This window comes from Rana temporaria, chromosome 13 (genome assembly GCF_905171775.1).
Source record: "Rana temporaria chromosome 13, aRanTem1.1, whole genome shotgun sequence".
Classification (NCBI taxonomy): Eukaryota; Metazoa; Chordata; class Amphibia; order Anura; family Ranidae; genus Rana; species Rana temporaria.
The window spans coordinates 473906-493777 of NC_053501.1; the positions used below are offsets into that span (position 1 = coordinate 473906).

The 19872-nt window shown below is 45.0% G+C and overlaps 1 protein-coding gene across 1 annotated transcript in view; it reads left to right on the forward strand.

Moving 5' to 3' along the window:
* Window positions 1-19872, forward strand: part of PRIMA1 (proline rich membrane anchor 1) — a 46666-nt gene that overhangs the window by 1465 nt on the left and 25329 nt on the right. The window contains exons 2-3 of the mRNA XM_040332550.1: window positions 12684-12805; window positions 19142-19289. Coding sequence (XP_040188484.1) covers window positions 12716-12805; window positions 19142-19289 — 238 coding nt within the window. The 5' untranslated portion in view covers window positions 12684-12715. The remainder of the gene's footprint in view (window positions 1-12683; window positions 12806-19141; window positions 19290-19872) is intronic.

Below are 19872 nucleotides of genomic sequence, written 5' to 3' on the forward strand. Positions count from 1 at the left end.
GTCGCTGGAGATCTGAGGGGGATGGGCAAGGAAAATAAAAAAAACAGCATTTTACTTGCACATGATTGGATGATACACTCAGCAGAGCTTCCCCTCATTTCAGATCTTCCCCTCAGATTTACACTTGTAGTGCACAGTGGAGTTGCCTTTAGTAAATAACCCCTCATGTTACGCTATGGGGGAGATTTACTAAAGGCAAATCCACTTTGCACCACTTGGAAGTGCAGTCGCTGTAGATCTGAGGGGACATGCAAGGAAAAAAAACTGCATTTTAGCTTGCACATGATTGGATTAAGAGGTCAGCAGAGCTTCCCCTCATTTCAGATCTGTGTACTTGTAGTGAACAGTGGATTTGACTTTAGTGAACCTCCCCCATAGAGTAACATTGAGCGGCTTCTGCAGGCAAAACCCCAAACTCCTGAAGAAGCCGCGATTTTGTGGAGCCCGAGGACGCAACGCGTAAGGAGAGTGGCGTGTGTTTGATTTACCACTTTGTACTACAAGTGCACTTGGCAGCGCGGTCGCTGTAGATCTGTTTTTTATCCGCTTGCAAGTCCCCTCAGATCTACAGCGACTGCACTTCCAAGTGGTGCAAAGTGGATTTGCCTTTAGTAAATACACCCCAATGTGACCATGCCGATTAGATCCCAGGCAGACTTTGAGATCAACGTGATTGGAGCTTTCTGGCAGGAAAAACCCCAAATCTTTCCTAAACTCGTCCAAAGTGCAGTTTCCCTCTCCAGAGCTCAGTAAATGAGGAAACGCCTTTCGAAATTCCATCATCCAATCATATGCAAGCAAAAAAATTTCCTTGCACGTGATTGGGTACGCTATGACTTCATGCACACTGGCCTTAAAAAAAGACATTGTTCTTATGGGCTCAAATGACCCAAAAAGTCCACAACTTGTCATTATTTTTTATTATTTTTCATGTTGTATATGAAAAAAAAAATTTCAATAAAAAATATTGAAACAGAAAAAAAAACCTCATATTGAGCTTTTTTATTTATTTTTTATTTGGGAGAGTCGATCATTTTTTCCTGCCAGGAAGTTCCAATCAGAAATGCGAACCAGAAGGTTGTTTCTTTTTTTTCCTGCCGCTAAACGTTGAGCTTAACCCCTTCAGCCCCGGACCATTTGGCTGGCAAAAGACCAGAGCACTTTTTGCAATCGGGTACTGCGTCACTTTGACTGACAATTGCGTGGTCGTGCGACGTGGCTCCCAAACATAATTGGCGTCCTTTTTGCGCCATAAACAAAGAGCGACAATTTTGAAAAAAAAATGCAATATTTTTAACTTTTTGCTATAATAATAAATATCCCCAAAAATATATAATTTTTTTTTCCTATTCTTCTACATATTGTTGGTAAAAAAAAATCACAATAAGCGCTTATTGATTTTTTTCTGCGCAAAAGTTATAGCGTCTACAAAATAGGGGATAGTTTTATGACATTTTTATTATTAATATTTTTTTACTAGTATTGGCGGCGATCTGCGATTTTTATCATGACTGCGACATTATGGCGGACACATCGGACACTTTTGACGTCATTTTGGGACCATTGTCATTTTTACAGCGACCAGTGCTATAAAAATGCACCGATTACTGTGAAAATGACACTTGTAGTGAAGGGGTTAACCACTAGGTGGCGCTGAAGGGGTTTAAGTGTGTCCTAGGGAGTAATTCTAACTGTTAGGGGGAGGAGCTACCAGCGACACATCACTGATCACTGCTCCCGATCACAGGGAACATTCGATCAGTGACGTCCCTAGGCAGAACAGGGGGCCACCCAGGAACATCGAGTTCCCAGGACCCACGGGTGCACTCACTAGGCACAACTCCGGCTGCGCGCGCACGTGCCCTCTGGCAAGAAAATTTAAAGGGATGTACAGTTACGCCCATTTGCCTGCCCGTGCCATTGTGTCAACGTATATCGGCGTGCGCTGGTTGCTAAGCGGTTAATATGCGCGGACACAGGAGAACATTGAGCAAAGCTCCTGAAGAAGCCACAATTACTAAGCCAGCGTTGCGTGGAGCCTAAGAGCCGGTTCACACAGAAGGGGGGCGGCACGACTTTGGGGGCGACTCGGCGAGGCGACCTGAAGACGACTCGGCGAGGCGACTTGTAAAATGACTTCTGTATAGAATTCAATGCGAGTCGCCCCCAAAGTCGTACAAGAACCTTTTTCTCGCGTTGCTCCTATTAGAACGGTTCCATTGAACAGAGTGGAATGCGACTTGTCAGGCGGCCGGCGCCCTGTGTGAAGCGGCTCTTAGGGCTCGTGCACACTGCAGCTCATAGGAGCTCAAAGAAGAAGCTTCTACAAGCTTCCTGGAAACTCCCCTCCATGTCAGCCAATGGGGTTTATTTACTAAAGGCAAATCCACTCTGCGCTACGAGTGCAAAGGACACATTTGTATCAGTTGTGTGATAATGTGTTGCGTTGTGTGATAATGTGTTGCGTTGTGTGATAATGTGTTGCGTTGTGTGATAATATGTCGCGTTGTGTGATAATGTGTCGCGTTGTGTGATAATATGTTGCGTTGTGTGATAATGTGTTGCGTTGTGTGATAATGTGTTGCGTTGTGTGATAATGTGTTGCGTTGTGTGATAATATGTCGCGTTGTGTGATAATGTGTCGCGTTGTGTGATAATATGTTGCGTTGTGTGATAATGTGTCGCGTTGTGTGATAATATGTCGCGTTGTGTGATAATATGTTGCGTTGTGTGATAATGTGTTGCGTTGTGTGATAATATGTCGCGTTGTGTGATAATATGTCGCGTTGTGTGATAATGTTTTGTGTTGTGTGATAATGTGTCGCGTTGTGTGATAATATGTTGCGTTGTGTGATAATATGTCGCGTTGTGTGATAATGTTTTGTGTTGTGTGATAATGTGTCGCGTTGTGTGATAATGTGTTGCGTTGTGTGATAATATGTCGCGTTGTGTGATAATATGTTGCGTTGTGTGATAATGTGTCGCGTTGTGTGATAATATGTCGCGTTGTGTGATAATATGTCGCGTTGTGTGATAATATGTTGCGTTGTGTGATAATGTGTCGCGTTGTGTGATAATATGTCGCGTTGTGTGATAATATGTTGCGTTGTGTGATAATGTGTTGCGTTGTGTGATAATATGTCGCGTTGTGTGATAATATGTTGCGTTGTGTGATAATATGTCGCGTTGTGTGATAATATGTCGCGTTGTGTGATAATATGTTGTGTTGTGTGATAATGTGTCGCGTTGTGTGATAATATGTTGCGTTGTGTGATAATGTGTCGCGTTGTGTGATAATGTGTTGCGTTGTGTGATAATGTGTTGCGTTGTGTGATAATGTGTCGCGTTGTGTGATAATGTGTCGCGTTGTGTGATAATATGTCGCGTTGTGTGATAATATGTTGCGTTGTGTGATAATGTGTCGCGTTGTGTGATAATATGTCGCGTTGTGTGATAATGTTTTGTGTTGTGTGATAATGTGTCGCGTTGTGTGATAATGTGTTGCGTTGTGTGATAATATGTCGCGTTGTGTGATAATATGTTGCGTTGTGTGATAATGTGTCGCGTTGTGTGATAATATGTCGCGTTGTGTGATAATATGTTGCGTTGTGTGATAATGTGTTGCGTTGTGTGATAATATGTCGCGTTGTGTGATAATATGTTGCGTTGTGTGATAATGTGTCGCGTTGTGTGATAATGTGTTGCGTTGTGTGATAATGTGTTGCGTTGTGTGATAATGTGTCGCGTTGTGTGATAATATGTCGCGTTGTGTGATAATATGTTGCGTTGTGTGATAATGTGTCGCGTTGTGTGATAATATGTCGCGTTGTGTGATAATATGTTGCGTTGTGTGATAATGTGTTGCGTTGTGTGATAATATGTCGCGTTGTGTGATAATATGTTGCGTTGTGTGATAATGTGTCGCGTTGTGTGATAATGTGTTGCGTTGTGTGATAATGTGTTGCGTTGTGTGATAATGTGTCGCGTTGTGTGATAATATGTCGCGTTGTGTGATAATATGTTGCGTTGTGTGATAATGTGTCGCGTTGTGTGATAATATGTCGCGTTGTGTGATAATATGTTGCGTTGTGCAGCTGCACTCTGACAATCATTGTTACATTTCTAGCGGTTGTTTGTTCGGTGAGCCGCTGTAGTTTGGCCACATTGTTGCGCATGCCGCTCCCCCCGCGCGTTACGTCCTCAGGCTCCGTCCGCACCCAGGACTGACTTGTAACTCCTAAAAAAGCCTCCAGTGTCCTAAAAACACGGCAAAGGATTCCTGGGGCGGGGGAGGGGGGCGTTTTTTGCACAAACTAAAATTTTGCAACTCATCTTTTAATATCCTATAAACGGCCATTGAAGAAAAAAAATAAATGTTTATACACAATATGGGGAAGATTTATTGACCAATCAGCTTCCAGGTTTTATTGTCAAAGCTTCATGGAACAAGCTGAAGGTAGAAGCTGATTGGTCACCACATTCTGTGTGCTCCAGTTTTAGTAAATCTTCCCTCTATTACATGTTTATTAGAGAACGAGGCCGGGCCGAGTGATGAGAGGAGTGCCGACATCTGGAACTCTTTATTTTATTGGAACCGTTTCTTTCCCTCCCCCTCCCCCCCCCCTTTTTTTTTAATGCAATAAATTGTAGTAAACAGCAAAATGTCACTTTGTGTTTAAAACCAGAATTGGAAATTTTATATAAATGTGTGTGTGTGCCGTTTATATATCCTATACTGTATTTGTGTGTTTTTACACAGGTGTGTATACATAGCAGTATTATATATATTTTTTATTTTATTTCATATTGCATATACATTTTATATATATATATAAAATATGCAATAAAAAAAAGATATACTGTGTTTTTATATATATATAAAATACAGTATATCTTTTTTTTATATTGCATATTATATATATATATATACACACACACACACACACACACAAATATATATACATGCATACACATACATATATCTATATATATTAAAATTAATTATCAAATATATATATATGTATTTAATAAGACAAGCACAGGCCTAAAATATTTTCCTTGAAATAACTATTCATGGCAAAAAATAAAAAAAAAGCACAAAAATAATAAATAAATATTAGTGTATCAACCAATAATCGATTCCACATTCTACTGTGGAATTGATTATTGGTCGGTACACCAATATTAACGTCACAAAATTGATATATTTTGGGGATTTATTATTTAAGTAGCAGCACGGAAATACATAACACTAGAGGTGATTTTTGGAATCCCAAGCACAGTGAAAACACACAATTGTTTTTCTCAGATAAATACATTAGAATTTCAACTTCTGTTCCCCTCCCCATGCAGAGCGGCCCGGGGCAGGAGCCTTGGATCGGGGTTGCCAACCGCCAGAAAATTTACCAACAGTTTGTAAAAAATTGAGTTTTTTTTTTACAACTGCCAGTAAACATCGGGGCTGACCATTTCACGCTGTGCTGACTTTCTAAATGTAAATAATGCAAATGACTTTGTTGTCGGTGTTTCCATTTCATGTTTATACTGTTCAAATATTTATTACTGTGTTTGTTTTTAATAGGAGTCAGGGGGGTACAGGCAGTACACCTGTAAGGGGCCCGGAGGTCCCCAGGGGCCGGGATGGCAACTCCCTTTTTTGTAAGGGGCCCCGGATGACAATCCCCCCTTTTTTGTATATTTTTTTAATTCTTTTTTTTTTTTCTTTTTATTAAAGGGCCCAGAGGTCCCCTTTTTTTATAATTTTGTTATATATATATATATATTTATAAGGGTAAGAGGTCCCCTGGGCAACCCCGCCAATTCGTGCCCCCCCCCCACGCTTCTCAATTCACGGCCCTCCCACTTCTTAATTTTCTCAATTTGAGGCGGCACCCCCCCCCCATAATTCCTGCTGCTATCCCTCCAGCAGAATGTCATTTCATTCCTCTGCACTGTATAAGTTTTGCATTGCTCGGCACTTGAATGCCATGAGCTGCTGCGTGTAAAAAGGGGGTTAAGAAATCCCAGCGGAGGGAACGCAATGTAAACAGCGCACATCTGCAGCCTCAGCACAAAGCCCCCCCCAGGGGGGGGAGTGAGTTAATATTTGGCACAAGCTCTCCCAGGAGCCGCTCAGCCTTCTCTTCTGTATAATATTAGAGAGATGGATGGAAATGCAGAATTCTTCTAGTAAATACTCAGCGCAGCCGCGACATTTGCAGGACGGCGGTGGTGCCGCGTCGGTACCATTTGGATTACCAAACTTTATTCAGTGTCATTGCATTTGTGCAAAGCAGATTGCCCGGGGCAGCGAAGCTATTAGGTCCCTCGTGTGATGATAGAAAGCCACTTATCCCAGAGAGACCGGAGGAAGAGAAATGCCCCCCCCTCTGCCGTGCCAGCCGACTTTCCACCACTTTACAGGGGGGCCGGGGGGCCAATTTCATCCCTCAGGGGCCGGGGGCTCATTTCATCCCTCAGGGGCCGGGGGGCCAATTTCATCCCTCAGGGGCCGGGGGGCCAATTTCATCCCTCAGGGGCCGGGGGGCTCATATTCATCCCTCAGGGGCCGGGGGGCCAATTTCATCCCTCAGGGGCCGGGGGGCCAATTTCATCCCTCAGGGGCCAATTTCATCCCTCAGGGGCCAGGGGCTCATTTCATCCCTCAGGGGCCAATTTCATCCCTCAGGGGCCGGGGGGCTCATTTTCATCCCTCAGGGGCCGGGGGACCAATTTCATCCCTCAGGGGCCGGGGGGCCAATTTCATCCCTCAGGGGCCGGGGGGCCAATTTTATCCCTCAGGGGCCGGGGGGCCAATTTCATCCCTCAGCTTCCTCAGTCTCCGGTCTGTTTGGCATTCAACACTTCCGGGAGTGTCAGATCCCGGTGCCCCCCTCCACCGTGCCATGATTCAATTCTCCCACCCCTTTGTCTCCGCTGAGCCGTGGCGGCTGGTGCTCAACATTTTTGGGGGGCGCAAACAAACTGAAAAATTCTGAAAAAGCCCCCATCAATTAGAGCCCCACTGTGCCCTCCAAACGCAGCCACTGCGCCCTCCAAACGCAGCCACTGTGCCCTCCAAACGCAGCCACTGTGCCATCAAACGCAGCCACTGTACCCATCAAACGCAGCCACTGTGCCCTCCAAACGCAGCCACTGCACCCTCCAAACGCAGCCACTGTGCCCTCCAAACGCAGCCACTGTGCCATCAAACGCAGCCACTGTACCCATCAAACGCAGCCACTGTGCCCTCCAAACGCAGCCACTGCACCCTCCAAACGCAGCCACTGTGCCCTCCAAACGCTGCCACTGTGCCCTCCAAACGCAGCCACTGCACCCTCCAAACGCTGCCACTGCACCCTCCAAACGCAGCCACTGCGCCCTCCAAACGCAGCCACTGTGCCCTCCAAACGCAGCCACTGCACCCTCCAAACGCGGCCACTGTGCCCTCCAAACGCAGCCACTGCACCCTCCAAACGCTGCCACTGCACCCTCCAAACGCAGCCACTGCACCCTCCAAACGCTGCCACTGCACCCTCCAAACGCAGCCACTGCGCCCTCCAAACGCAGCCACTGTGCCCTCCAAACGCAGCCACTGCACCCTCCAAACGCGGCCACTGTGCCCTCCAAACGCAGCCACTGCACCCTCCAAACGCTGCCACTGCACCCTCCAAACGCAGCCACTGCGCCCTCCAAACGCAGCCACTGTACCCTCCAAACGCAGCCACTGTGCCATCAAACGCAGCCACTGTGCCCTCCAAACGCAGCCACTGTACCCTCCAAACGCAGCCACTGTGCCATCAAACGCAGCCACTGCTCCCTCCAAACGCAGCCACTGTGCCCTCCAAACGCAGCCACTGCACCCTCCAAACGCAGCCACTGTGCCCTCCAAACGCTGCCACTGTGCCCTCCAAACGCAGCCACTGCACCCTCCAAACGCGGCCACTGTGCCCTCCAAACGCAGCCACTGCACCCTCCAAACGCTGCCACTGTGCCCTCCAAACACAGCCACTGTGCCCTCCAAACGCAGCCACTATGCCATCAAACGCAGCCACTGCACCCTCCAAACGCTGCCACTGTGCCCTCCAAACGCAGCCACTGTGCCCTCCAAACGCAGCCACTGTGCCATCAAACGCAGCCACTGCGCCCTCCAAACGCAGCCACTGTACCCTCCAAACGCAGCCACTGTGCCATCAAACGCAGCCACTGCGCCCTACAAACGCAGCCACTGCACCCTCTAAACGCAGCCACTGAGCCATCAAACGCAGCTACTGTGCCCATCAAACGCAGCCACTGCGCCCATCAAACGCAGCCACTGCACCCTCTAAACGCAGCCACTGCGCCCTCCAAACGCAGCCACTGTGCCCATCAAACGCAGCCACTGAGCATATTCGTGCCACCTCATCAGTGCCACCTAATCAGTGCAGCCTATCAGTGCCCATCAGTGCCATATCTATGCCGCCTATCTGTGCCCACCAGTGCTGTCTATCTGTGCCCAGTGCCGCCTATCAGTGTTTATCAGTGCAGCATATTAGTGCCGCCTCATCCGTGAAGGCCAACAATTACTTATTTACAAACTTTACTGACAGAAAGTAAGGAAAACTTTTTTTTTTTTTTGGTCTTTTTTGGGAGGAAACAAATAAAAAACCCGCCAGTGATAAATTCCACCAAAAGAAAGTTCAATGATAAAAAATGTCACATGGTTACAGTGTAGCGTGACGGCGTAATTGTCATTCAAAGTGTGACAGCGCTGAAAGCTGAAACATGGCCTGGGCAGGAAGGGGGGGGGGGTAAGTCCTCCCCCGGTATTGAAGCGGTTAAAGAACGTTTTCTGCAAGTACAGAGAAAAATGTAATCCTGCCAGAAGTCCGGCGCCCCACATCTAAGCTCCAGTCCAGTGACAGTGCCTAGGCTGCGATGATGTCACCAGTCTGCTGCAGGCAGGAGGAAGCATTTCCTCAGTCTCCTCCCCCTCCCCCAGTGATCAGACTGTACAGTGTAACTTTGTAGTAATCTGCAACATGTTCCATTTTTTCTCTCACATTGGGTAGAAATGAATTGAGAGGAGCAGAAGAGCGTTGGATGGCGGGGGAGGGGGGGCGGTAATGCCGAGGCGGCACATTTTGTGCTGCGGGGGAATAGTCCTGGATGTGGGAAATCCTCGTATCAGGCCGTACCACAGCCGCCGCCGGTGACAATGGCTCTGCTGTGTCTATTGAAGGCTGAATCTCTCTTCTGTTGGCTTTTCATACTCCGCCGGTGACAATCGGAGCGAACGATCGACTTCTCACAATCCTCTCTCCAGCCATTGGGGGATGGGGGGGGGGCAGATTAAAGTTTTCACACCCCTGGAAGCAGTTTGTGCTGCAAAGTTTTGCTTTCCTTGAAATATTAGTCCAAGAAGATTTGCGGCTAATAGACTTCAATGGTGAATGGGTGGGGGGGGGGAAGGGGGGGGTTCCATGTACCCGATACCCATTCACATGGGGGGGGGTGGGATCTGGGGGCCCCCTTCTTAAAGGGGGGCTTCCAGATTCCGATAAGCCCCCAACCCGCAGACCCCGACAACCACTGGCTAGGGTTGTTGGGAAGAGGATCTTGTCCTCATCAACATGGGGGAAAAGCCCCCGCCCCCCCAAGTTGAGGGCTTGCTGCCTGGTATGGTTCAGGAGGGGGGGCGGGTGCTCACTCGTCCCCTCCCTTTTCTGACCTGCCGGGTGACATGTTCAAATATGGGTCTGGTATGGATTTTGGGGGGGACACCATGCCATTTAAATAAAAATAGCGTGGGGGTCCCCACTGAATCCATACTAGACCTGAAGGGCCTGATATGGACCTGGGGGGGGTCCCCACTGAATCCATACTAGATCTGAAGGGCCTGATATGGACCGGGGGGGGTCCCCACTGAACCATACTAGACCTGAAGGGCCTGATATGGACCTGGGGGGGGACCCCACTGAATCCATACTAGACCTGAAGGGCCTGATATGGACCTGGGGGGGGACCCCACTGAATCCATACTAGACCTGAAGGGCCTGATATGGACCTGGGGGGGGGACCCCACTGAATCCATACTAGACCTGAAGGGCCTGATATGGACCTGGGGGGGGGTCCCCACTGAATCCATACTAGACCTGAAGGGCCTGATATGGACCTGGGGGAGGTTCCCACTGAATCCATACTAGACCTAAAGGGCCTGATATGGACCTGGGTGGGGGGGGGGTCCCCACTGAATCCATTCTAGACCTGAAGGGCCTGATATGGACCTGGGGGGGGGGGGGGGTCCCCACTGAATCCATACTAGACCTGAAGGGCCTGATATGGACCTGGGGGAGGTCCCCACTGAATCCATACTAGACCTGAAGGGCCTGATATGGACCTGGGTGGGGGGGGGTCCCCACTGAATCCATACTAGACCTGAAGGGCCTGATATGGACCTGGGTGGGGGGGGGTCCCCACTGAATCCATACTAGACCTGAAGGGCCTGATATGGACCTGGGTGGGGGGGGTCCCCACTGAACCATACTAGACCTGAAGGATCTGATATGGACCTGGGGGGGGTCCCCACTGAATCCATTCTAGACCTGAAGGGCCTGATATGGACCTGGGGGGGGGGGGGGGTCCCACTGAATCCATTCTAGACCTGAAGGGCCTGATATGGACCTGGGGGGGGGGGGGGGAAACCTCACTGAATCCATACTAGACCTGAAGGGCCTGATATGGACCTGGGGGGGGGGGTCCCCACTGAATCCATACTAGACCTGAAGGGCCTGATATGGACCTGGGGGGGGGGGTCCCCACTGAATCCATACTAGACCTGAAGGGCCTGATATGGACCTGGGGGGGGTCCCCACTGAATCCATACTAGACCTAAAGGGCCTGATATGGACCTGGGGGGGGGTCCCCACTGAATCCATTCTAGACCTGAAGGGCCTGATATGGACCTGGGGGGGGGGGGGGAAACCTCACTGAATCCATACTAGACCTGAAGGGCCTGATATGGACCTGGGGGGGGGGGTCCCCACTGAATCCATACTAGACCTGAAGGGCCTGATATGGACCTGGGGGGGGGTCCCCACTGAATCCATACTAGATCTGAAGGGTCTGATATGGACCTGGGGGGGGGGTCCCCACTGAATCCATACTAGATCTGAAGGGCCTGATATGGACCTGGGGGGGGTCCCCACAGAATCCATACTAGACCTGAAGGGCCTGATATGGACCTGGGGGGGGGGGTCCCCACTGAATCCATACTAGACCTGAAGGGCCTGATATGGACCTGGGGGGGGGGGTCCCCACTGAATCCATACTAGACCTGAAGGATCTGATATGGACCTGGGGGGGGGGGGTCCCACCGAATCCATACTAGACCTGAAGGGCCTGATATGGACATGGGGGGGGGCACTGAATCCATACTAGACCTGAAGGGCCTGATATGGACCTGGGGGGGGGACCCACGCCGTTTTTTTTGGCAAAAAAAATTCGGTGGCAGATTTTTTTTTTTACTTTTATCGGGGAAGCTCGCTGACAGCTGATGACTCATCGGTTGCTAAGGATGCAGTAGCCGGCTTCCCAGCCCCCTCCTTAGCAACCAGCTACATACAGTGCGTTTAACCCCTTCAGCCCCCGGAGGATTTGGCTGCCCAATGACCGGGCCACTTTTTGTGATTCGGCACTGCGTCGCTTTAACTGACAATTGCGCGGTCGTGCGACGTGGCTCCCAAACAAAATTGGCGTCCTTTTTTCCCTCACAAATAGAGATTTCTTTTGGTGGTATTTGATCACCTCGGCGGTTTTTATTTTTTGCGCTATAAACAAAAATAGAGCGACAATTTAAAAAATATATATAAAAAACTTTTTTTTAGACCGATGCGTATTCTTCTACATATTTTTGGTAAATAAAAATCGCAATACGCGTTGATTGATTGGTTTGTGCAAAAGTTATAGCGTTTACAAAATAGGGGATCGTTTTATGGCATTTTTATGAATATTTTTTTTTTTTACTAGTAATGGTGGCGATCAGCGATTTTTATCGTGACTGCGACATTGCGGCGGACACATCAGACACTTTTGACACCATATTGCGACCATTGTCATTTAGACAGCGATCAGTGTTATGAAAATGCTCTGATTACTGTGAAAATGACACTGGCAGGGAAGGGGTTAACCTGTAGGGGGCGCTGAAGGGGTTAAGTGTCTCCTAGGGATGTCTTCTAACTTTTAGGGGGCGTGGCTATGAGTGACATGACACTGATCACCGCTCCCGATGACTTGGAACAGACGATCAGTGACCTGTCACTAGGCAGAACAGGGAGATGCCTTGTTTACACGTAGGCGTGAACCTAGACTTAGTACTCCTCCCATGAGCCCTCAGCAGTGGGCCGGCCCCTGGGAGGAGTGATGGGCGGGTGTCAGTCTTGGGGAGTGGGCGGTCCTGGGGCAGGATGCACTTGCGTGACACCCACATGTGATGCTGAGGCTTCCTGATTGGAGGAACTGAAATTTGATGAATGAAAGGGGGGCGGGCCAGAGGCGTTAAGGCTGGGAGGGGGTGGAGCTAGAGGCGGGCTCTATCTGATGACATCATCCCAGCCTAGGCAAAGTCACTGACTGTTTTTTTTTCCCTTTCATAGAGATGTAAACGGCGGGCAGAGATCTAACCCTGTGTGTCTCTCTCTGTCCAGTTCTGCAGATTGTAAGCGGCACGGCGGGCGCGATGCAGAACGGGAGGCTCTGGCTGTACTGCCCTCTCTCTTCCTCTCTCCTGATTCGCTGGCTGACACTTCCTCTCGCTGGATTCATCCAGGTAAGGACCCTCCCCCCTCCATGCCGACATCCTATAAAGGACAGACAGAGGTCCCGGCAAAGTGACTCCAATATATCTCTGAGCAGAGGCGTCTGAGTAACATTGTTTATAAACATTGATCAGACCGGAGATACAAAGTAACATTGTTTATAAACATTGATCAGACAGGAGATAGAGAGATACAAAGTAACATTGTTTATAAACATTGATCAGACGGGAGATAGAGAGATACAAAGTAACATTGTTTATAAACATTGATCAGACGGGAGATAGAGATACAAAGTAACATTGTTTATAAACATTGATCAGACGGGAGATAGAGAGATACAAAGTAACATTGTTTATAAACATTGATCAGACGGGAGATAGAGAGATACAAAGTAACATTGTTTATAAACATTGATCAGACGGGAGATAGAGAGATACAAAGTAACATTGTTTATAAACATTGATCAGACAGGAGATAGAGATACAAAGTAACATTGTTTATAAACATTGATCAAACAGGAGATAGAGAGATACAAAGTAACATTGTTTATAAACATTGATCAGACGGGAGATAGAGAGATACAAAGTAACATTGTTTATAAACATTGATCAGACAGGAGATAGAGATACAAAGTAACATTGTTTATAAACATTAATCAGACAGGAGATAGAGAGATACAAAGTAACATTGTTTATAAACATTGATCAGACGGGAGGTAGAGATACAAAGTAACATTGTTTATAAACATTAATCAGACAGGAGATAGAGATACAAAGTAACATTGTTTATAAACATTGATCAAACAGGAGATAGAGAGATACAAAGTAACATTGTTTATAAACATTGATCAGACGGGAGATAGAGAGATACAAAGTAACATTGTTTATAAACATTGATCAGACAGGAGATAGAGATACAAAGTAACATTGTTTATAAACATTAATCAGACAGGAGATAGAGAGATACAAAGTAACATTGTTTATAAACATTGATCAGACGGGAGGTAGAGATACAAAGTAACATTGTTTATAAACATTAATCAGACAGGAGATAGAGATACAAAGTAACATTGTTTATAAACATTGATCAGACGGGAGATAGAGATACAAAGTAACATTGTTTATAAACATTGATCAGACGGGAGATAGAGAGATACAAAGTAACATTGTTTATAAACATTGATCAGACGGGAGATAGAGAGATACAAAGTAACATTGTTTATAAACATTGATCAGACGGGAGATAGAGATACAAAGTAACATTGTTTATAAACATTGATCAGACGGGAGATAGAGAGATACAAAGTAACATTGTTTATAAACATTGATCAGACGGGAGATAGAGAGATACAAAGTAACATTGTTTATAAACATTGATCAGACGGAGGATAGAGAGATACAAAGTAACATTGTTTATAAACATTGATCAGACGGGAGATAGAGAGATACAAAGTAACATTGTTTATAAACATTGATCAGACGGAGGATAGAGAGATACAAAGTAACATTGTTTATAAACATTGATCAGACGGGAGATAGAGAGATACAAAGTAACATTGTTTATAAACATTGATCAGACAGGAGATAGAGAGATACAAAGTAACATTGTTTATAAACATTGATCAGATGGGAGATAGAGATACAAAGTAACATTGTTTATAAACATTGATCAGACGGGAGATAGAGAGATACAAAGTAACATTGTTTATAAACATTGATCAGACAGGAGATAGAGAGATACAAAGTAACATTGTTTATAAACATTAATCAGACAGGAGATAGAGAGATACAAAGTAACATTGTTTATAAACATTGATCAGACGGGAGATAGAGAGATACAAAGTAACATTGTTTATAAACATTGATCAGACGGGAGATAGAGATACAAAGTAACATTGTTTATAAACATTGATCAGACAGGAGATAGAGAGATACAAAGTAACATTGTTTATAAACATTGATCAGACGGGAGATAGAGATACAAAGTAACATTGTTTATAAACATTGATCAGATGGGAGATAGAGAGATACAAAGTAACATTGTTTATAAACATTGATCAGACAGGAGATAGAGAGATACAAAGTAACATTGTTTATAAACATTAATCAGACAGGAGATAGAGAGATACAAAGTAACATTGTTTATAAACATTGATCAGACGGGAGATAGAGAGATACAAAGTAACATTGTTTATAAACATTGATCAGACGGGAGATAGAGATACAAAGTAACATTGTTTATAAACATTGATCAGACAGGAGATAGAGAGATACAAAGTAACATTGTTTATAAACATTGATCAGACGGGAGATAGAGATACAAAGTAACATTGTTTATAAACATTGATCAGACGGGAGATAGAGAGATACAAAGTAACATTGTTTATAAACATTAATCAGACGGGAGATAGAGAGATACAAAGTAACATTGTTTATAAACATTGATCAGACGGGAGATAGAGAGATACAAAGTAACATTGTTTATAAACATTGATCAGACGGAAGATAGAGAGATACAAAGTAACATTGTTTATAAACATTGATCAGACTGGAGATAGAGAGATACAAAGTTACATTGTTTATAAACATTGATCAGACGGGAGATAGAGAGATACAAAGTAACATTGTTTATAAACATTGATCAGACGGGAGATAGAGAGATACAAAGTAACATTGTTTATAAACATTGATCAGACGGGAGAGAGAGATACAAAGTAACATTGTTTATAAACATTGATCAGACGGGAGATAGAGATACAAAGTAACATTGTTTATAAACATTGATCAGACGGGAGATAGAGAGATACAAAGTAACATTGTTTATAAACATTGATCAGACGGGAGATAGAGATACAAAGTAACATTGTTTATAAACATTGATCAGACGGGAGATAGAGAGATACAAAGTAACATTGTTTATAAACATTGATCAGACGGGAGAGAGAGAGATACAAAGTAACATTGTTTATAAACATTGATCAGACGGGAGATAGAGAGATACAAAGTAACATTGTTTATAAACATTGATCAGATGGGAGAGAGAGAGATACAAAGTAACATTGTTTATAAACATTGATCAGACAGGAGATAGAGAGATACAAAGTAACATTGTTTATAAACATTGATCAGACAGGAGATAGAGAGATACAAAGTAACATTGTTTATAAATATTGATCAGACGGGAGATAGAGAGATACAAAGTAACATTGTTTATATACATTGATCAGACGGGAGATAGAGATACAAAGTAACATTGTTTATAAACATTGATCAGACGGGAGATAGAGAGATATAAAGTAACATTGTTTATAAACATTGATCAGACGGGAGATAGAGAGATACAAAGTAACATTGTTTATAAACATTGATCAGACGGGAGATAGAGAGATACAAAGTAACATTGTTTATAAACATTGATCAGACAGGAGATAGAGAGATACAAAGTAACATTGTTTATAAACATTGATCAGACAGGAGATAGAGAGATACAAAGTAACATTGTTTATAAACATTGATCAGACAGGAGATAGAGAGATACAAAGTAACATTGTTTATAAACATTGATCAGACAGGAGAGAGAGATACAAAGTAACATTGTTTATAAACATTGATCAGACAGGAGATAGAGAGATACAAAGTAACATTGTTTATAAACATTGATCAGACGGGAGAGAGAGAGATACAAAGTAACATTGTTTATAAACATTGATCAGATGGGAGATAGAGAGATACAAAGTAACATTGTTTATAAACATTGATCAGACAGGAGATAGAGAGATACAAAGTAACATTGTTTATAAACATTGATCAGACGGGAGATAGAGAGATACAAAGTAACATTGTTTATAAACACTGATCAGACGGGGGATGGAGAGATACAAAGTAACATTGTTTATAAACATTGATCAGGAGATAGAGAGATACAAAGTAACATTGTTTATAAACATTGATCAGACGGGAGATAGAGAGATACAAAGTAACATTGTTTATAAACATTGATCAGACGGGAGATAGAGAGATACAAAGTAACATTGTTTATAAACATTGATCAGACGGGAGATAGAGAGATACAAAGTAACATTGTTTATAAACATTGATCAGATGGAGATAGAGAGATACAAAGTAACATTGTTTATAAACATTGATCAGACAGGAGATAGAGATACAAAGTAACATTGTTTATAAACATTGATCAGACGGGAGATGGAGAGATACAAAGTAACATTGTTTATAAACATTGATCAGACGGGAGATAGAGAGATACAAAGTAACATTGTTTATAAACATTGATCAGATGGGAGATAGAGAGATACAAAGTAACATTGTTTATAAACATTGATCAGACAGGAGATAGAGAGATACAAAGTAACATTGTTTATAAACATTGATCAGACGGGAGATAGAGAGATACAAAGTAACATTGTTTATAAACACTGATCAGACGGGGGATGGAGAGATACAAAGTAACATTGTTTATAAACATTGATCAGACGGGAGATAGAGAGATACAAAGTAACATTGTTTATAAACATTGATCAGACAGGAGATAGAGAGATACAAAGTAACATTGTTTATAAACATTGATCAGACAGGAGAGAGAGATACAAAGTAACATTGTTTATAAACATTGATCAGACAGGAGATAGAGAGATACAAAGTAACATTGTTTATAAACATTGATCAGACGGGAGATAGAGATACAAAGTAACATTGTTTATAAACATTGATCAGACAGGAGATAGAGAGATACAAAGTAACATTGTTTATAAACACTGATCAGACGGGGGATGGAGAGATACAAAGTAACATTGTTTATAAACATTGATCAGACAGGAGATAGAGAGATACAAAGTAACATTGTTTATAAACATTGATCAGACGGGAGATAGAGAGATACAAAGTAACATTGTTTATAAACATTGATCAGACGGGAGATAGAGAGATACAAAGTAACATTGTTTATAAACACTGATCAGACGGGGGATGGAGAGATACAAAGTAACATTGTTTATAAACACTGATCAGACAGGAGATAGAGAGATACAAAGTAACATTGTTTATAAACATTGATGAGACGGGAGATAGAGAGATACAAAGTAACATTGTTTATAAACATTGATCAGATGAGAGATAGAGATACGAAGTAACATTGTTTATAAACATTGATCAGACTACGCCCATTCAGGGTGATCTGCATCAGAGGGGGTGGGTCTTGAGGGGGCCATGATGCAGGGACTGTACCCAGGGCAGCCATCACAAATTTTGGGGCCCCTTACACAGCTTTAGGCAGGGGCCCCCCTGGAGTGTAATCTCTTCTCTCCTGACGTGAGATAATAAGCGCGGGTGGGGGGGGGGGCCTGGGGACCATCATCGGGCCCCTTTACAAGTGTAATGCAAAAAAATATATAAAAAATAAATAAACGGGAGGAGGGCCGGCCGGGCCTGTAAGGGGTCCTGGGGACCATCGGGCCCCTTATGCCGGGTACACACGAGAGGATTTATCCGCGGAAACGGTCCTCCGGACCGTATCCGCGGATAAATCCTCTGGCGGATTTTGATCTCCTGGTTGTACTAACCAGGAGATCAAAATCCCCGCGGAATTCCGTCCGCGGTGACGTGTCGCGCCGTCGCCGCGATGATGACGCGGCGACGTGCGCGACGCTGTCATATAAGGAATTCCACGCATGCGTCGAATCATTACGACGCATGCGAGGGAGGGAATCGGACGGATCGATTTGTACAGACCACCGGATCGATCCGCTGGAGCCGATTCCAGCGGATAGATTTCTTAGCATGCTAAGAAATTTTTATCCGCTGGAAATCGGTCGGCCCGAAATATATCCGCGGATAAATATCCGCTGGATTGTACACACCAGCGGATCTATCCGCTGAAACCGATCCGCGGATCAATTTCAGCGGATCGATCCTCTCGCGTGTACGGGGCCTTACAGGTGTAATGCATCCTATAATTCTTATCTTATTCCCTCTCTCTTATGGGTTCTGTTTAGACCCCCGATATTTCACCAAAGCCCCCCAATGGAGGTCCTAAAAAAGATGTAATAAAAAATAGTAAAAAATAAAACTGGTAAAATTAAAAATAAAGAAATAAAAAATAAATACTGACACCAGTGGCGGAACTACCAGGGTCACAAAAGTGGCAACTGGACCCTGGCATTCCACCACCGTGAGAACAGGAAGGTGATAAAGGGCCCCACAATGGGAGTAAAGGGCCCCAGGATGAGTTGGAAGGGTCCCGGTCAGGGGGCCCTTCATTGTCTCTTGCAGTTACGCCTCTGCCTTTGACTGATGTTTTGATGAATGGATGAGACCTTCTCCTTTCCCTTGCAGATCGCTCAGACCGAACCCCAGAGAACATGTTCCAGGTCCACCGTGGAGAACCTGCCCAGTGGGTGCCAGCAGGTGTGCCAGTGTAGACCTCCGCCATTACTGCCTCCTCCGCCCCCTCCTCCGCCACCTCCGAGACTCCCGGCGCCAAGTGAGTACCCTGCATCTCTCATCTTTTGTATCTTCACTTCTTGGCCCTCACGGGGGGCAGCTGGTTGACCTGTCATGGGCCCCCAGAACCTGTACTGTGTTGTTGGATTCTTCTTCTGTGGTTCTGTAATAGGTTGGAGGCTTGATAAAGAGACACAAGAGGGCGCTTCTAAGTGCAGCATATTGACAATTTATTAATAAGAAAGCGAAGCGATCACGTCATAAAAGAAGGTCGCCGCCTCTGGAGCCCAGGCCGAGCATTAATGATCCGAAGCAGAGGAGAGCAGAACCGACAGCAGCAGCACAATCCGATCTGGGAGCGTGGGAATCGTTCCCGGTGACATCATGCTCTGAGGGGTGTGGCTACGCGTTTCGAGGCAGTGGTGCGTTTTTTCAAGCCTGGGGCTTTCTTATTACTGCGGAGCTCTGACGATCTCCGCAGCTACAAATCCTGCAGCTACTGACACTAATAAGGACACTTACCTGTCCAGGGCGCCCCGCGATGTCGGCACCCAAAGCCCATCTCTCCCTCTGCTCTCGGGTGCTGCCGCCGCCATCTTTGATAAGGTAATCAGGAAGTGATT